General features: G+C 41.4%; 1 protein-coding gene across 2 annotated transcripts in view; it reads right to left on the bottom strand.

Annotated features, from left to right (window-relative positions):
- KCNQ5 (potassium voltage-gated channel subfamily Q member 5) overlaps nucleotides 1-14,069 on the bottom strand; it is a 515,927-nt gene extending 501,858 nt beyond the window's left edge. For both annotated transcript variants that reach the window (XM_074947984.1, XM_074947985.1), the window contains exon 1: nucleotides 13,691-14,069. In XM_074947984.1, the coding sequence (XP_074804085.1) occupies nucleotides 13,691-14,052 (362 nt within the window). In that variant the 5' untranslated portion in view covers nucleotides 14,053-14,069. The remainder of the gene's footprint in view (nucleotides 1-13,690) is intronic.
- Between the last annotated feature and the right edge of the window lie 1,201 nt (nucleotides 14,070-15,270).

The following is a 15,270-nucleotide window of genomic DNA, read 5'->3' as shown; positions in this document are numbered from 1 at the left end:
ACTTTCTGGAGTAGGGACTATCTACATTTTAGATAAACTGTAACAAGTGCGGAACCAGCCACAAATGACAGAGATTAGGAGAGATTAAGGGTGAGGAGTAAAGGTACTGACAATGATATCAGCAATTGTGATTAAAAGAAAAATTAAATAAATTGATATAGCCTTGTTGAAGATCAGTAGACCTATGTACATAGTATTTTTCTTCAAAATATGTGTTTTCATAAAATATTTACTATATTCTTGCTAATTTGCTTATTTGTTGACTGTCTGTTTGAGGAGTTTCTTTTAAACAGGGTATTAATTTTAACGAGTAGCTAAGCTTCAACCACTAACAGTCTGACTGGCTGACATTCATTGCATTAGATACAAACATTTCATTATTTTACATTTATATTTCATAATCGGAATTCATTTTCAGTATTTATCATGAAAAACTATGCTATTAGACACTGAATCGTGCTGGAACATAATACATGAACAGCTTTCAAACTAAACTGAAATATCAAAGAGTTTCTTGAAAAACTGATTTATTTACAATTGGTTTTAGATTAGGAACATATCCAGGTTTCCATGCCTTAGAAAGAACTATCTGTTCCATTGTTCCATTTATGGATAAAATGTTACGTAGTAAATAACTTGTAAGATATTTAGTGCCAATATTTTGGAAACTCTAGGTTCCTTTTGTAACAGTAAATTTAATTATTTTTTAAAAAAATAATAAATTTCCCCATTTGTAACCCATTTTATTTATTGCTGCCTCCTGAAGTAAAAATCTAAAGATACAATCTAAGGTGTATTCTGGCACCTTTTGATTGCCTTTTTAAGAAATGCAGTGGACCTGAAGTTTATGTAGCACAAGTGAAACTGAAATAGGCAGCAATGGATGACACACTGCTGGCAAAAATCCAATCAGAATTTGTTTTAAACTACTTTTGCATACACTCAGAACCCTCAGTAAATCCAAGAATTAAAAAAATGCTTTACCTTACTTATTATATCAGTGGAAGTTTTATTCTGAGTCAGGACTTCAGGATTTAGTCCAATACCAAAAGCCAGTAAATGTCCTTAAGATTTGGCATGCTACTAATACACAGTAAATATCTTTCAATCCAAAAATATATTTACTATTAATATCTGAATCAAACAAACATTAAATCATACTCTTTCAATTGAAATATGCTGCAGAAACCATAATAAAAATGCATGTGCATTAATCTGCTGGTATTCCATATTCTTTTCCATAGCTATGGTCAAGCTATGCCTCCTGCTCAGAAGCTGAGCCACCTGAGAATGTCATGTAAAATCACTGGTGTTTTACCATTATGTTCTGTTATTCCTTTTGTAGAATATTTCTCCCTTTTCTAAGTGCTGAAGAAAGGTGCTGGTGATTCAGTAGACAGCACATTTTAATGCCAGTATTAAACAGAGCCACATATTCTTTTTCTGCAAATGCCCAAATAGCTCACTACTCACGTAAACCTAAATACACTTACATGCCACCGACAGCCATTTATAAGGCCAAAATAATGCAAACTCCACTATCCTGACATTATTACAACCTTCCAGGATATGAAATACTGTAACGAGAGGTCTACTCGTCACCTCTACCCTGCGATGGGGTATACTGTTCACTTGGGGCCCTGGAAAGTCACAAGGGTGGCCTCACCAGGAAGCCCTGAGGTTCCAGTCCAGGATTCTATGAAAGGAGACAAGGGTTAACTGGCAGGGCACAGAAGCAGATGGGGCTCATTAGCCTCTTAGCTATCGAGCATGGCAGTGGTTCTCAACCAGAGGTCTGGGGGGCCATGAGCAGGTTTCAGGGGGTTCACCACACAGGGCCGGCATTAGATTTGCATGGCACACATAAAAGAAAGTTTTTTGCTGGGGGTAGAACGGCCAAGCAGCCATGTTAAGGGAAATCAGATGTCCACAGATGACTTTGTTAAAAACTTGAGGAGGGACCACAGACTTCATTTAAAGCCTGTTAAGAGGGGGTTGAAATGTTTCTACTTCTCTTTCATGAAGGATGAAGAAATTAGAGGAATCTGATTGTAACAAACACAGGAATAGGGGGCATGGGCTATATGATTTATCTTTCCTGAAGAAAAGGAGGAACTCAAGACCTTACATTGTTTTGCCCTGAAACAAGGCAGTTGAGACTCTTGTTTGCCTTGACCTTGGTGAGGGGAACCTTGAGATTAGACAGGGTAAGACCTCAAAATAACTTTTCTTTTCTCTTGGTTTGCCACAGTTCCTTCAGCTGAATGTCCACACATTCCCATCTCCCTCAGATCGCTCCATAGTGCACTAAATTGGCAATGAAAACACACAATTACATAAACTGTAAATAAAACAAACAAATGGATGTGTGAAACAGATATTCTAAGTCTATATTAATAAGCACAATGTAGTGGTGTTACGATGCAGAACTGGACCAATAGATTGAGCATGCCTTGCTTACAAAGGTTTGTTTGTTGTTGTGTTTTGGGGATTTTTTTAAATAAAAGAATCCCTTCTCATCTATAGGCTAGTTGGGAAAGTATGTAAAATACAGTCTTTCATTTATGGAGACCTGAGTTCCAAATCTATCCTAGGTCACAAGTAAAAAAATACAATCTCTTCTTAGTCTATTTCTTTCCACCACAGATCTACTATACGGCTTTGAAAAATTGGCAGTGTGCCTCACAGAGGGCAAAAGCTTGAATCTCAACAAAGTAGTAACTCAGAACTGATATGCCTTAGCAGCTCTGTGTGGGTAAATATTGCACAGGATCTAGCCAACTGTGGTTGGCTGTACAGTTCCTTTAAGTCTCTCACTTGCATATATGTCAGAGGCAAATGTCACCAGGCAAACAGCACCTCTTAGCCCTCCTAATTTCTTTGAGTGCAACCCCTCCTGCTCCAGGCCTCGAGCTGTTCACTCTCTTGGGGTGGAATCAAGTGATTCTCTCATTCTCAATCCAGGCTCTGGTACTAATCACAAGTATCTCAGCAGGTCCAATTTAGTTTGGCACCTGCAGATCACTTTCCTCCAGGAGCAATGACCAGTTGTATGCAGTGACTAAACAACCTTATTAAACCAAAGTATTGTTTATTTAGCACCAAAGCAAGAAAAATACCTTAAAATAATAAACAGGCTATATGGATTGCTAGGCTTCCTTGAGGATTACCATCCCCTGGAATTTTGGAAAGGCCCCAGCTGCTTCAGACACTCCTCCAGGACCTGTGTCTGGGTCCTTGTCAGTCTGTTCTCCACAGAACAGCTTGCTGACAACTTCCCCCACCTCCCTTGATCTGTGGGAATCCAGTCTTAGAAGGTCAGGTGACAGCAGCAGTTAAAAGGTCATTTTACCACCTAGGCCCATCCAGACAGCTTTCTCTTTCGCATTCAGATCTTGCTTCCATCATCCATACCTTTGTCTCTTCAAGGTTTGATTATTTCAATGCATTCCACATGGGGCTACATCTTAAATCAATTTGGAAGCTGGAACTAGTGCAGAAAGGCGGCCACCCACTTGGTAAGCAGGGCATCCTACAGAGAGCACATGTTCCAAGGGCAGGCTATAAAGCTTATTTGTTTCATCTAGACTTTGAGGAAAATCTAAGGAGGCTGAAGTGCAGGCAGATACATAGGGACGTTAGTATTTGGTTACAGGCTGCTGCTCAGTAGAACCAGTAAGTTGACTCTATGGCATATTATATTGCATTTTGGTTTTGTAATTTCAAATGACCAGCAAGCCACTTAGATTGTGTGAATGGGTGGCATTTTATTATTTATTCTAACTTGAAATAAAATTAAATGAATGAATAAATATCCATCTTATTGCAAACAAAAGCTTTAAGCTTTTTTTTTTTTCTGGTAGAGCTAGAAGAGAGATATTTGTGCATTTACTTCTCCTTAGTGGTGCTCAGATACCATAGTGATCTGTGACTTTAAAAAAAACATACAAAAGTTAAAATTAAGGTACTAGAAGAATTTAGATTTGGACTAGTAGTTCTGACTATCTGACCTAGGAAGGGAACTTACCAAACTATCTTATCTAACCCATTAGTACTCTAGTTTGAGTATTTGAACTGTATAATTGCCAACTTTTTCATTCTCTTGTACCAGGAAAGTATTTTTCCCTCTTGCTTTCATCACCTGTGAGAATCAGCACTAATGTGTTGATACAATATGACATCAAGTATGGTTACAATAAAGTCATTAAAAGACAATGAAAGCCTTGAAATCCAAATTTTCATGTCTTTACGTTTCAAACTGGTTTCAGAGTAGCAGCAGTTAGTCTGTATCCGCAAAAAGAAAAGGAGGACTTGTGGCACCTTACGACTAACAAATTTGAGCATAAGCTTTCATGAGCTACAGCTCGGAAGTGAGCTGTAGCTCATGAAAGCTTATGCTCAAATAAATTTGTTAGTCTCTAAGGTGCCACAAGTCCTCCTTTTCTTATTTCAGACTGGGTATCACAAGATGATGTGCTTGATCAGGCAGATGATGGATGCCATAGAAAACAGGAGAATCCTGCCTGAATTGTAAAGGTGGGCAGGTACAGAACTGCCTTTCTTCTTTCTAATGGGATGAAGAGCGTGATTCATTTGTTAATTTTTACTCCATACGAGCTTTGAAAAAAGGCTAACTGTCTTGTAATTATTCTTTATAGAACATTTTAAAGTGTGTGTAAAATCACAACAAAACAACTAACTTAAAAAGAATCTACAGGTGCTCAGCACCTCTGAAAATCATGTAATCGTTTAGAAAAGCATTTAGGCAACATGTTGAAGTCCTTATTCAAGAATGCACTTACAGATATGCTTAAGTGTTTTACTGAATAAGGGCCTACTAGGAGTATCCAAATATGAATTTAGGTTCTAACTTAGGCACCAAGTTTGAAAATGTTGGCCATACTGTACTCAGGCAGTTAGCACCAGCAAATAGTCAACCTCTTACCAGAAAGTTCACAAAATTGCTTGACCATACATCTAATCTGTGAGAGAACCTTTGAACTGCCAGTTAAGGGAGTTAAGAAGCTTGTTCTGACCTCAGCTAGGCAACTGCTTTATGATCATTTTGCAATTGACGAAGGAACTCTGGCTTAGGTGCTGAATTTGCTTTCTTAACTGAACTGTGGTGCTAATCCCATAGGCAATCTCTTATCGGATAGGTTATCTAGACAGACATACTAGCATTAATACTCAAGAAAATAATATGGAGAATCAGTTTGTTGCTTATTTCAATCACCTGCACAAGGGAAAGATTTCCCCTCTGAAAAGTAAAGATTTGATATTGTAAAGAGAGACGTTTGCCTTGTTTAGAAAAATGGGATACTGAAACTGGGTCTGCTGTATTTTTATGGTATAGGTTTGCCATTAGATAATATTGGGGTTTTTTAAAGCTCAGCTCTTTTACCCACATATGAAGGGCCCAGTTCTGTTCCCATTAATAGCAAAACTCCCTTTATTTCAGTGGAGCAGAATCAGGCCCCAAACCTACAGTAATGGAAACATGAACCTGAGTAAAATCAGGACATGATTAAACTTTAGGCATCTAGTATATCTCCCATCTTAGTCAGGGGTCACTAAAATACAGCAAGATACTACCCATTAAGCCCCAGAGAGCTAATATTTGAAGGTTTATTGTAACACTTTGGTGGCTTATATTATTTGAAAGGAAATTACTCTGCTTGTTTTCAATGTGTTTGTTTATATAAAAACAAAGTATCTTCATTATAGTGACATTCTTGTGGAAAAATTCACTGACTTCATATATACTAGAAAATATATTAATTACGATTAGTATTATTAAAGCAAATACTGAGTGCAGTAATGATTGAATATTGAACGTAAAATGCCACCAATTTAATTATGTTAGACATAATTCACATTGCATTACTACTGGAAAAAATAATACTTAATTCAGATCCAAAACAACAGTAGTAATTTAATGCTGATGCATATTAAAAAACTAGTCATATTTTTCCACTGTTAGGTTGAAGGTACACCAGGACATAGTGATAATCCTGTTCAAATAGAGGATTTACATTTCCAGTATATTTATCCTATTAAAAAAATTGTTTTTAAGCTCACAAAGAATTACAAAACTGATCAGTCAAAATGTGTCACACAAATGCTGTCCCATAACTGAGCCAAAACCTCTCTGGCCTCTGCAGCCACCACAGCTGCTCCTTCTTCCAAGTTGTAATCAGCATCCCATGTTACACTAGGCATTCATGACTGTCCTTTCTCATGGATCATATATTTCATTCCACCCAGCCTTTACCAAATACAGCATTTGGAATCTTAGGAAATATTGAGCTTTCTTGATATAAGACATCTCATGTGGGTGTGGGTTTTTCTCTGGCGGATTGGATGTCAGTCAGAGATAAATTTTAAAAAGCCCAGATTCTTTCATAAACAGGGAGACAAAAAGAGGGCACATCATGCTCAAAATCCACACATTAAGAAAAATGGACCTAGGATTGACCAGAGGAAAATGGAGATGGGACTCCTTGCAACACAATGCCAATGTATACTTTCACAGAGGGTATCGGGGGGGGGGGGGAGAGAAGAACTCCTCCTGGCAAAATAGTAATCGTAAGATAAGGCCTGACCCACTTCTCAGTAAATGGAGATGGGAGATAGACTGTACTTCCAGGCATTACCTTCACTTTAAAAATCTATTCCAAACAATGGCCCAGAACACTGTCTTTTCTCCTGCGGTCATGCAGGGTTCATAATTCCTTCAGGGTACACACCCATGTGAGGGAACGAACAGGATGCAGCTCATCTGCACAGTCTTTCAGGTCCAGGACTCTCAGTAACTCTTTCCTGAGGAATGTTTTTTGTTCTTTTTTTCCCTACAGGGTGGGGAGAAGTTCTGCTTTTTGTGGCAACCCAGTGTTTCCCCTGGATAGATCATCTGCTGTGGAGCCAGCATCTGCAGCCTTATGGAGCTTACATAGCTCATAAAGCTGAATATATAACATGTGGGATCGGGCCCATACTAAGCTGGATCAGGCCCAAAGAGACTGAATGAAGGCAAGTGAAAGTCACTTGTATTTATTCTCTGGATGTGAACATTAATCACAATAAGAACATTCATCACATAACATCTTGAAAATTCCAGAGTCTTCAGTAGCTCTCCAGCAAAAGCGTTGCCCATGGAACACCATAGGGGAGACGGGGAGTGAAGCATTGTTGTTTGCTCCTTCTCTTCCACCATCATAGGTAATAAATGATATGAAGGCAGTTTTTAATTGCTGGTATTGTGGTATTGCTGTTGGTGTGCCACTGTTTAAGTTGGATGAATATTTAACATATAATTACACTATACATCCTAGTACTGAAAATAAATTTGCCCAGGTATGTGCATTCATGCTTATGTATAGTTTGCTCCCAGCACAATATATCCATGGCAGATTTATGCTGAAATGCCTCTACATTTTTATTGTTATATAGAAGGGAAAAAAAAATCTCTGTCTTGTATTTAGCTGAAAGTTATACGACAGGTCATAGAGATTCCATTGTTTTCCTCCTCAGGACCCGATAGAATTGAGTTTTGCATAAATTTGCATTGCTTTACAAATGCAAACCCTGATCCTGGAAGTGGACTGAAACAAGCTCCAGAGGATTGCCACATATGTTCATTGTATGCCCTGAAGTACACCTCTGATTGCTGATACAACAATATTTGTATCACTTTAACGTAAGGCAACACCACAGTTAATCCAAACACTGCCTCCCTAGAGCCTTCAAAATCAGAAAAAAGGAAATGAGAACTCCAACAAGTAAAACAGAAATGAGAAGGGGAGAAAAAGAAATAAAATACTGTTCACCAGATTTTGTGACTAGTTCATCAGAGAAATGATACAGCCAAAGAGTTGGAGAAGTGCATAATATCTAATTCCAAAACATATTAGGCCATATCATGCCATCAGTGTATAATCAGAATGGGGAGTTCTGCCTAAATATCAATGGCATGATATTTGACATTTGATCAATGTCATTAGCTACAGAAATCACTACTCAATAGACATCTGAGAAAAATATTCAATTAACAAACATGTTTGGAGAACAAAGCTGGAAGAACAGAATTCCTGGTAAAATTATCACTGGCCAGAAATGGGGGGTTCAGGCTGTAGGAGGGGACTCAGGGATGGGGGGTTGGGGTGTGGGTTCCAAGAGGGAGTTTGGGTGCAGGAGGGGCCCAAGGCTGGGGTAGGGGGTGCGGTGCAGGCTCTGTGAGGGAGTGGATTGTGGGCTCCGGGAGGGAGTTTGGGTGCAGGAAGGGGCTCAAGGCTGGGGTACAGGCTTAGGGCATGGGAGGGGGTTCAGAGTGCAGACTCCGGTTGGCGCTTACCTCAGGCAACTCCTGGGAAGCGGCCAGCATGTCCCTCTGACTTCTAGGCACAGGGACAGCCACGGGGGCTCTGTGTGCTGCCCCCGCAGCTCCCATTGGCCATGGTTCCTGGCCACTGGGAGCTGCAGAGCTGGTGCTTGGGGCGGGGGCAGCGGCAGCGTGTGGATTCCCCATGGCCCCCCCTATGCCTAGGAGCAGGAGGGACAGTCACTGCTACTGGGAGCTGCGCGGAGCCACGTAGGGAGCCTGCCAGCCCTGCGCCAACCAGACTTTCAATGGCCCCGTCAGCAGTGCTGACCGGAGCCACCAGGGTCCCTTTTCGACCAGGTGTTCCGGAAAAAAAAAATGGACACCTGGCAACTCTACTGCCATATCACAAGCAAGTTAATAAGAAATGGAATATTTGCACCTCAACAGATTAAACAATGTTAACAAATTAAAAAAATATATACAAATAATTGCATCATACCCATAATTATATCAAAGGGCAAAGCTTTCCCCCCACACTCCAGCTGCTCGTCAGAAAGACAACTAAACACAATCACACACACACACACACACACACATTCTTACACTTCTGAAATTCATAGAGAGATTATGGAGAGATTTCCAAATATTTCTGGTAAAGACATTCAGATATGTAACCCATATATAAAAATAGATATAGGAAATGTTTTCAGAAGGCACAAATTACATTTAGGCATTCATTTACTTTCATTGGCAGTTAGGTGCTTTTGAAAAATCTCCCCCACAGAAACTTCATGTGTTGGATTATATTTATTGTCACTGATAATCATTAAATCAGTACTCAATAGTCCCCTTAACAAAAACAAGCAGATAATATGTTATGAAGACAGGTTTGAGCAATATTCAGCTTTAATGTTGGAAGCACTTACAGTAGTGTACCACGCAAACAACAGTTCACTGTATTTCTGCACAAACGGATACAAAAAAAAGAATCAGCATTTTAGGGGCTCTCTGAGAAAACACTTTTAGAAAAGTTAGTATTGTTAATGTATTTGCATGTTAAATATTAGCACGAACACAAATGACTAGGTGGTGTGATATGAAGATTTTACCAGCATGAGTTTACGAGGCCAGCCTCGTTACTCACAATTGGTATTGGACATTCTGATTTTATCCGTGTTCATATTTGAACTATTCCTAAACCATTAAGAGTTGAAGATTAGGGAAAATTACCTTTCGAATGGCCCAGACTTACAATACAGATTTTACCTAGAACCTCTATGTCATGAAGTACTAATAAAATGCACACAGGTAATATGTAAGTAAAGAAACATGTAATTTGTGGGTCTGATCTGGCAAGCCCTTACTACCCACTATAATCCTATTTAAGTGACTGTCTCTGCCCAATAACAAACACTAAATCCAGAAGGTCACAGGATGGTACCCTTTCTGTGTAAAATTACAAAACTCTAGGAATGAAACACAAATAACCAAACTCATTGATTTCTAAAATTTAACTTACTATACCTGTTCCTCAATGGCTAGCTCCCCTTACTCCTTTATTTACAATGGCAAAAGTTTTTCCATTTCGAATAAATTGGACAATATTACAGATTAAACCCGGATCTAAAGTCCTTCTGCATGGAAAAACTCCATGAAAGTTCCACTCCAGGACTGGTTGCTGATTAGATAATGCCACTTATAAATACTGCAACTCCCCACCCCAACTGACCAAACTTCGAATTCTAAAAATTAAGAAAACCGAAAATTTGGGGGAGGAAATAAAATTTGTGATTATGTCATCTTGCAGATCAGAGTGATATTTACATCCAGAGTTATAGTCTCCTGAAAATAAGATTTAACAATTTATAGCCCCTAACTGTAACAGCAATAATAGACTCTGTGGTAATGTAGATATGCATTAACAAAGCTCAGAAATGGCATCTCAACAAGTAGATAACTTGATTGTTACACATTTTTTTCAAAAGATTTGTCATTTTTAACATTACAATATCTGCGTAGAAAATTTGCCAAGATGAAGTTATGTTCAATCAGATGGTTGCAAAAGATGCAGCTGAAACACTGAAAATTGTATATATTCTTTAAATTGTATATATTCTTTTAATCTCAATAGATAAAAATAATTTATACAGAAAAAATGCATCGAAAGTAATGAGCTCTTTGCCAAATTTTCACCCAATGGAGCTTCAAATGGCCAAGTTAAAAAGCTCATTAAAATGGGAGTGAAAATAGAAACACTGACAAATCCTTGAACTAGCGGTACTACTAGGTGCTTCTATAGTACAATAGTGTTTCCAAAATGCTTCACACAGCTTTGATCAGATAAAAAGATACTATGTTGGCATTTCCAGTTGCCAGAATTGCCATTTGTAATTAAAAACTAAAATTGGCACTCATTCTATGCAGGCAATTATCTAAAGGCATCTGGCAATATTCCTTGTTTACAGTGTTGCTGTGTCATGACTTCACTCAGTTTGGAAATTCATTTTTTTATAGGTTTAATACTGTGAACTTTATTTTAATCTTGGATTTTATTTAATAATTATCATTATGCTACCAAATTGAACAGAAGAGTACCAAAGTAGGATTTCTTGGTATTTACATGATGACTGCAATAAGAAGTGTCCTAACAAGTATTTAAGTGATTTTCAGAGTATTGGTAAAGTACTGTCTATGCCAGAATATGTCCTAGGGTAAGAGTTTCCTATTAAAAACACAAATAGCAAAGTGTACCCAATAAATGAACAAAAATAACAAAAGTTCAGTCTACCACAGTAGATTTTCATAATGAACCATTTAGAGGGGAATAAGTAGTTCTACTTAGTTGACAGCAATCTTTCACTAAATGAAATGTCACTTCAGACCGCTTTCTGTTGTTTTTTGTTGACAGCAATTTTGGTCTACTAAGTAAATCTATCCCTGAAGTACCTCATTAATCACAGTGCAGTGGTTCTTGGCAAGATACTCTATATGGCTATAAAAACTGTTATTAAAGAAGGATTTGGGGATTCCCATGCTGGTGTGATACAAAGCATTACTTGATCATAGGTTACCAAAGACAGCTTTTAACAAATAGTTGCTTTATTACTGAAAGTGTTACAACTGACATTTGCTCACTATAGGTAATCATCTTTTCAATGAAATTCCTGGAACTACCATTCAAAGAATAGTAACCTTACATTTGCTCTATCCTGTGCAGTATGTTAGTTTTCTATGATTAAAGATAGTGACCCATGCTCACACACAATTTATAATATCAAAGATAAATTTTTTGTACTTTTACAAATGTAAAGCACAATATTTTAAGAAAAAACATTTCTTTGACTAGTCTTAACATCAGTCATAGTTCATCTGGTTTACTGCAGCTTTCTGGGGTTAGGACTATGGTGTATTGCAATGACTTCTTCACAAACTCTGTCTTTAGGCTGAATGCTCTTTGGTGTAGGGAAATGTATTTGGATGGAGACAGAATACATAATAATAAAAGAGGACTAATATTGAACTAATTTGTTTTGGAAACCCTGGGGATACTTTAAAGGGGTTGCTTAAGGTAGGGTTTTAAAGCCTACATCACATAAGCAACACCCTGTCTTAAGGAGCCAATTCAAGATACACCTGAATTCTCTTTGAAGGATCACAAGAAACATTTTAGTCACATTCTCTACTAAACCCATGTACACTGCGCACACATCCAAAAGAGAAGAGTAACTTGCTAGTACAAGTTGAAATTACATTAACATTCAAGAGACAACATAAATTAAGACTACATAACAAGATAACAATTTACTAAGTGCTTCCTAAATAATGCCCAACTATAAGAGAAATAGTAAGGAACTTCTTGGAAGTCTCAGAGTAATTTATCATGATCATTACTAAAAGGAATTAGTTTGGAATTAATCCTAAATATTGAACATTTCAATAAAAATATAACAGTAACACTATGTCCATTAACTACTGCTGCTATGGAACTCAACTGGAAATACATATGCAATTTGCATGAATACTAAATGAGTTCATAATGATCAAAGCGATTATTTATAATACCTAATGAATTCATAATGATGGAAACAACGCGCTGCAGGATGCAAATGAGAAAATGGGCAATAATAATTAAATGGAGTAAACATCTCAAACTACATCATTCCTGGTTTGTAAGAAGCAAAAACTTGGATATTTAAGTGCAGGGGTAATATTAAAGAGAATTGACTAGAGCCTAGTTCATGCGTAGCTCATGAACCATCTCTGCATCCTGGCCTTTTACAATCGCCCCACTGTCCTTTTCAAGTTATTGCAGCCAAGAATTCCAATTCACAAGCAACAGATACAACCGCATCTGTGAGCAGATGCTCGGTGCTTCCTGCCTCTAACATGAACAGACACCTGCAAACTTACATTTCAGAACAGATCGAAAACGGTCGAAAAGCTGTGCATCAACACTCTGCCCTCTTTCCCTCCCTTAGCTCTGCTTTTTGTTTAGTTTCTGGGAAGCAGCACTTATAAAAGTATCTAAAAATAACCAGCTGGACGAAACTGTAGTAAGAGCCTGGCTACATGAGCGAGTGAACGGACGCGGTGGGAAAACAGTATTAAAACGCTTTAAGCAGGCGAAGGATTTAAAGGCCCGAAGGGGAAAGTCCACATTTGCTTCCAATCAATTCCTCGTTGGGCATTTTCCGCTTCACGGTCAGGTCTAGGCTGCCTCTCTTTTCCCACCTTCCCACAGCGCCACGAGCGAGCCCAGATCAGCCTTTGCCTGCTGGCTGCCGGGGCCAACCGTCCGAGTGACAAAGAGCCATGCGGCTGGCCCGGGCAGCCCTGCCCCAGCACAGTCCCTTGCAGAAATGACCGCCAACGCGCGGGCCTTTCCCCGAGGGCCACGCGCTTCCCCCGGCACAGCAGAGCTCCCCGTCTCCCATGGCAGTGGCTCCCTTTGCCGGTTGCTGTCACCGCGTTTAAACGGAGTGGCGAGCTGGGGGGGGGGGGCGGTTACAGCGTGCACAGACCACCCCAAACGCTGACGTTTCTGAGTGACTTTTTGGCGGGTTTTTGGGGAGCGCCACTCCCTCTCTCCCGCCCTCCACTGGGGGCTGTCACCGGCCGACAAGCCCCGCTCTCCAACCTGGACTTTCCCCCGCTTTGCCTCCCACCCCTGGAGAAGCGCTGCAGGCGAGCCACAGCCGTGCGCTTCCCTCCCCGCTCCTGGAAGATGCTCCAGGAGCCGGGGCGGGGCCGTGCCACCGCTCATGCCTCCTCGCTGCTCCGCGCCTCGCCCCACACCCCCTGCCTGGGCGAGCAGGCGCCCGGCTCCCGGGCTGGCGGGGACAGGTGCGGGCGGGGGGCTGTACTCACACGAACGCGTGGTAGATGAACGCCCAGCTGCGGGGTCTCTCCAGCACGTTGTACAGATAGTTTTGCAGCCTCCGGTACTTGACGTTCCTCCGGCAGCTCTGGCTGCTATTGTACGACAGCGGCTTCCCCAGCAGACTCATCCGGGCTCCCCCTGGCTTTCCCCGCCGGTTCTCCCGCGAGCCGCCGCGGCCGATGGCGCTGCCGGTGCCCAGCAGGAGCAAGCCGTCCCCTCTGGGGACCGAGTTCAGGAGCACCCTGCTGCGGCCGGACTCCACATCCTTCATGCCGCTGCCCGCGCGGCTGCTCTTCAGCCAGAGCCCGGCGGAGCTGCCCTCGTCTCCTCCGCTGTGCTTGCGGGGCATGGCATCACCACGGGCGCTGAGAGCGGGGCAAGAGCAGCACCGGAACAGGGCCCGGGCAGCCGCCGTGCGATCGGCTTCCCCAGGGGCGGGAGGGAAGCGGCCTGCGGAGCAGGGGAGAAGGCAGGAGAGAGAGAGGGGCACAGTGTCCAAACGATTCCCCCGGAGGAGGGAAACAAAGCGGAGCGGGAAAGGGGGAGCCGTGTGGGCCACTTTGATCGAGCAGGGTCCTTTCTCCTGAGCTTCTGGCAGGAAAGGAGCCCAGCGGTCCCCAAACACCCCGACTCGCCCCTCGGGTCCCCCAGACAAAGGGTGGGACTCCTGAGCAGCTCCCCAAGCCTGGTGGTGCCCGCACCTTCCCGTGAAAGGCAGGAGTGGCTTCCTCGGCCCCTTCAGCCTTCTTTAAAAAAAACCACAACAACTTTGAAATAATATGGTCTCTCAGAGAGCGAGCCGGCCAACAGGGGATCAAGCCGTGAAGGGGAAATGCATCTCTTGGGAGAAGCTCTCTTAGTTTATTAGGATGTAGGGAAGTGAGGAAAAAATATAAAGCCAGGGCAGCTTTAGGGGGGAAATTAACATAGAAGGCGCCTGCCCTTGGCTTGGCCAGTACATTTTGCTCTGACGGGCACCTCAGTCGACCTAACAAGCTGTTGCTCTAATTCCAAATGCATGAGAAAGTCAGCAAGTAATTGTACATCCCTTGAAAAAATGCTCCAAAGTGTGACCACTTTTCAATGGTAAACAACACCATGCCCGGGCAATGACAATGGTGATGAAAACAGCAAACGGCTGATTACACGCAGCTCCCGGAGATTATACACATTGTCGGGAAATGTCCATTTAAATCCGCGAAAGTAATAAAACGGTTGAAGTCTCACTAGCGGCAGCTCCTGTGAGACTATGGAGGAGAGAGCTGTCAGCTGGAGCAGCCTCCCTTCGTAGGTACCCAACAGCTTTTCAGATTTCCCTCCTCCGCCCAATCGTATAGCGTGGCACGATGTATACAGTAAACAGCTACACAAACAGAAATGTGTATCAGGTTTGAAGTCTCAAATAATCCCCCACGTTGCGGATCCTAATAAACGGCCCTGGCGGGTCCTCGTTGATTGGGGCGCTGGGCATTAACAAATAGGAAAGAGATTCAATCCAAGCCCGAAGGGAAAGAAAGTCCTTCTCTCTCGTGCTTGCAAACTCCCAGCAAGTGCCAGGGATTCGCAC

The sequence above is a fragment of the Natator depressus genome, chromosome 3 (assembly GCF_965152275.1).
Source record: "Natator depressus isolate rNatDep1 chromosome 3, rNatDep2.hap1, whole genome shotgun sequence".
In the NCBI taxonomy this organism is placed as follows: Eukaryota; Metazoa; Chordata; order Testudines; family Cheloniidae; genus Natator; species Natator depressus.
This window is presented reverse-complemented; position numbering and strand designations above follow the sequence as displayed.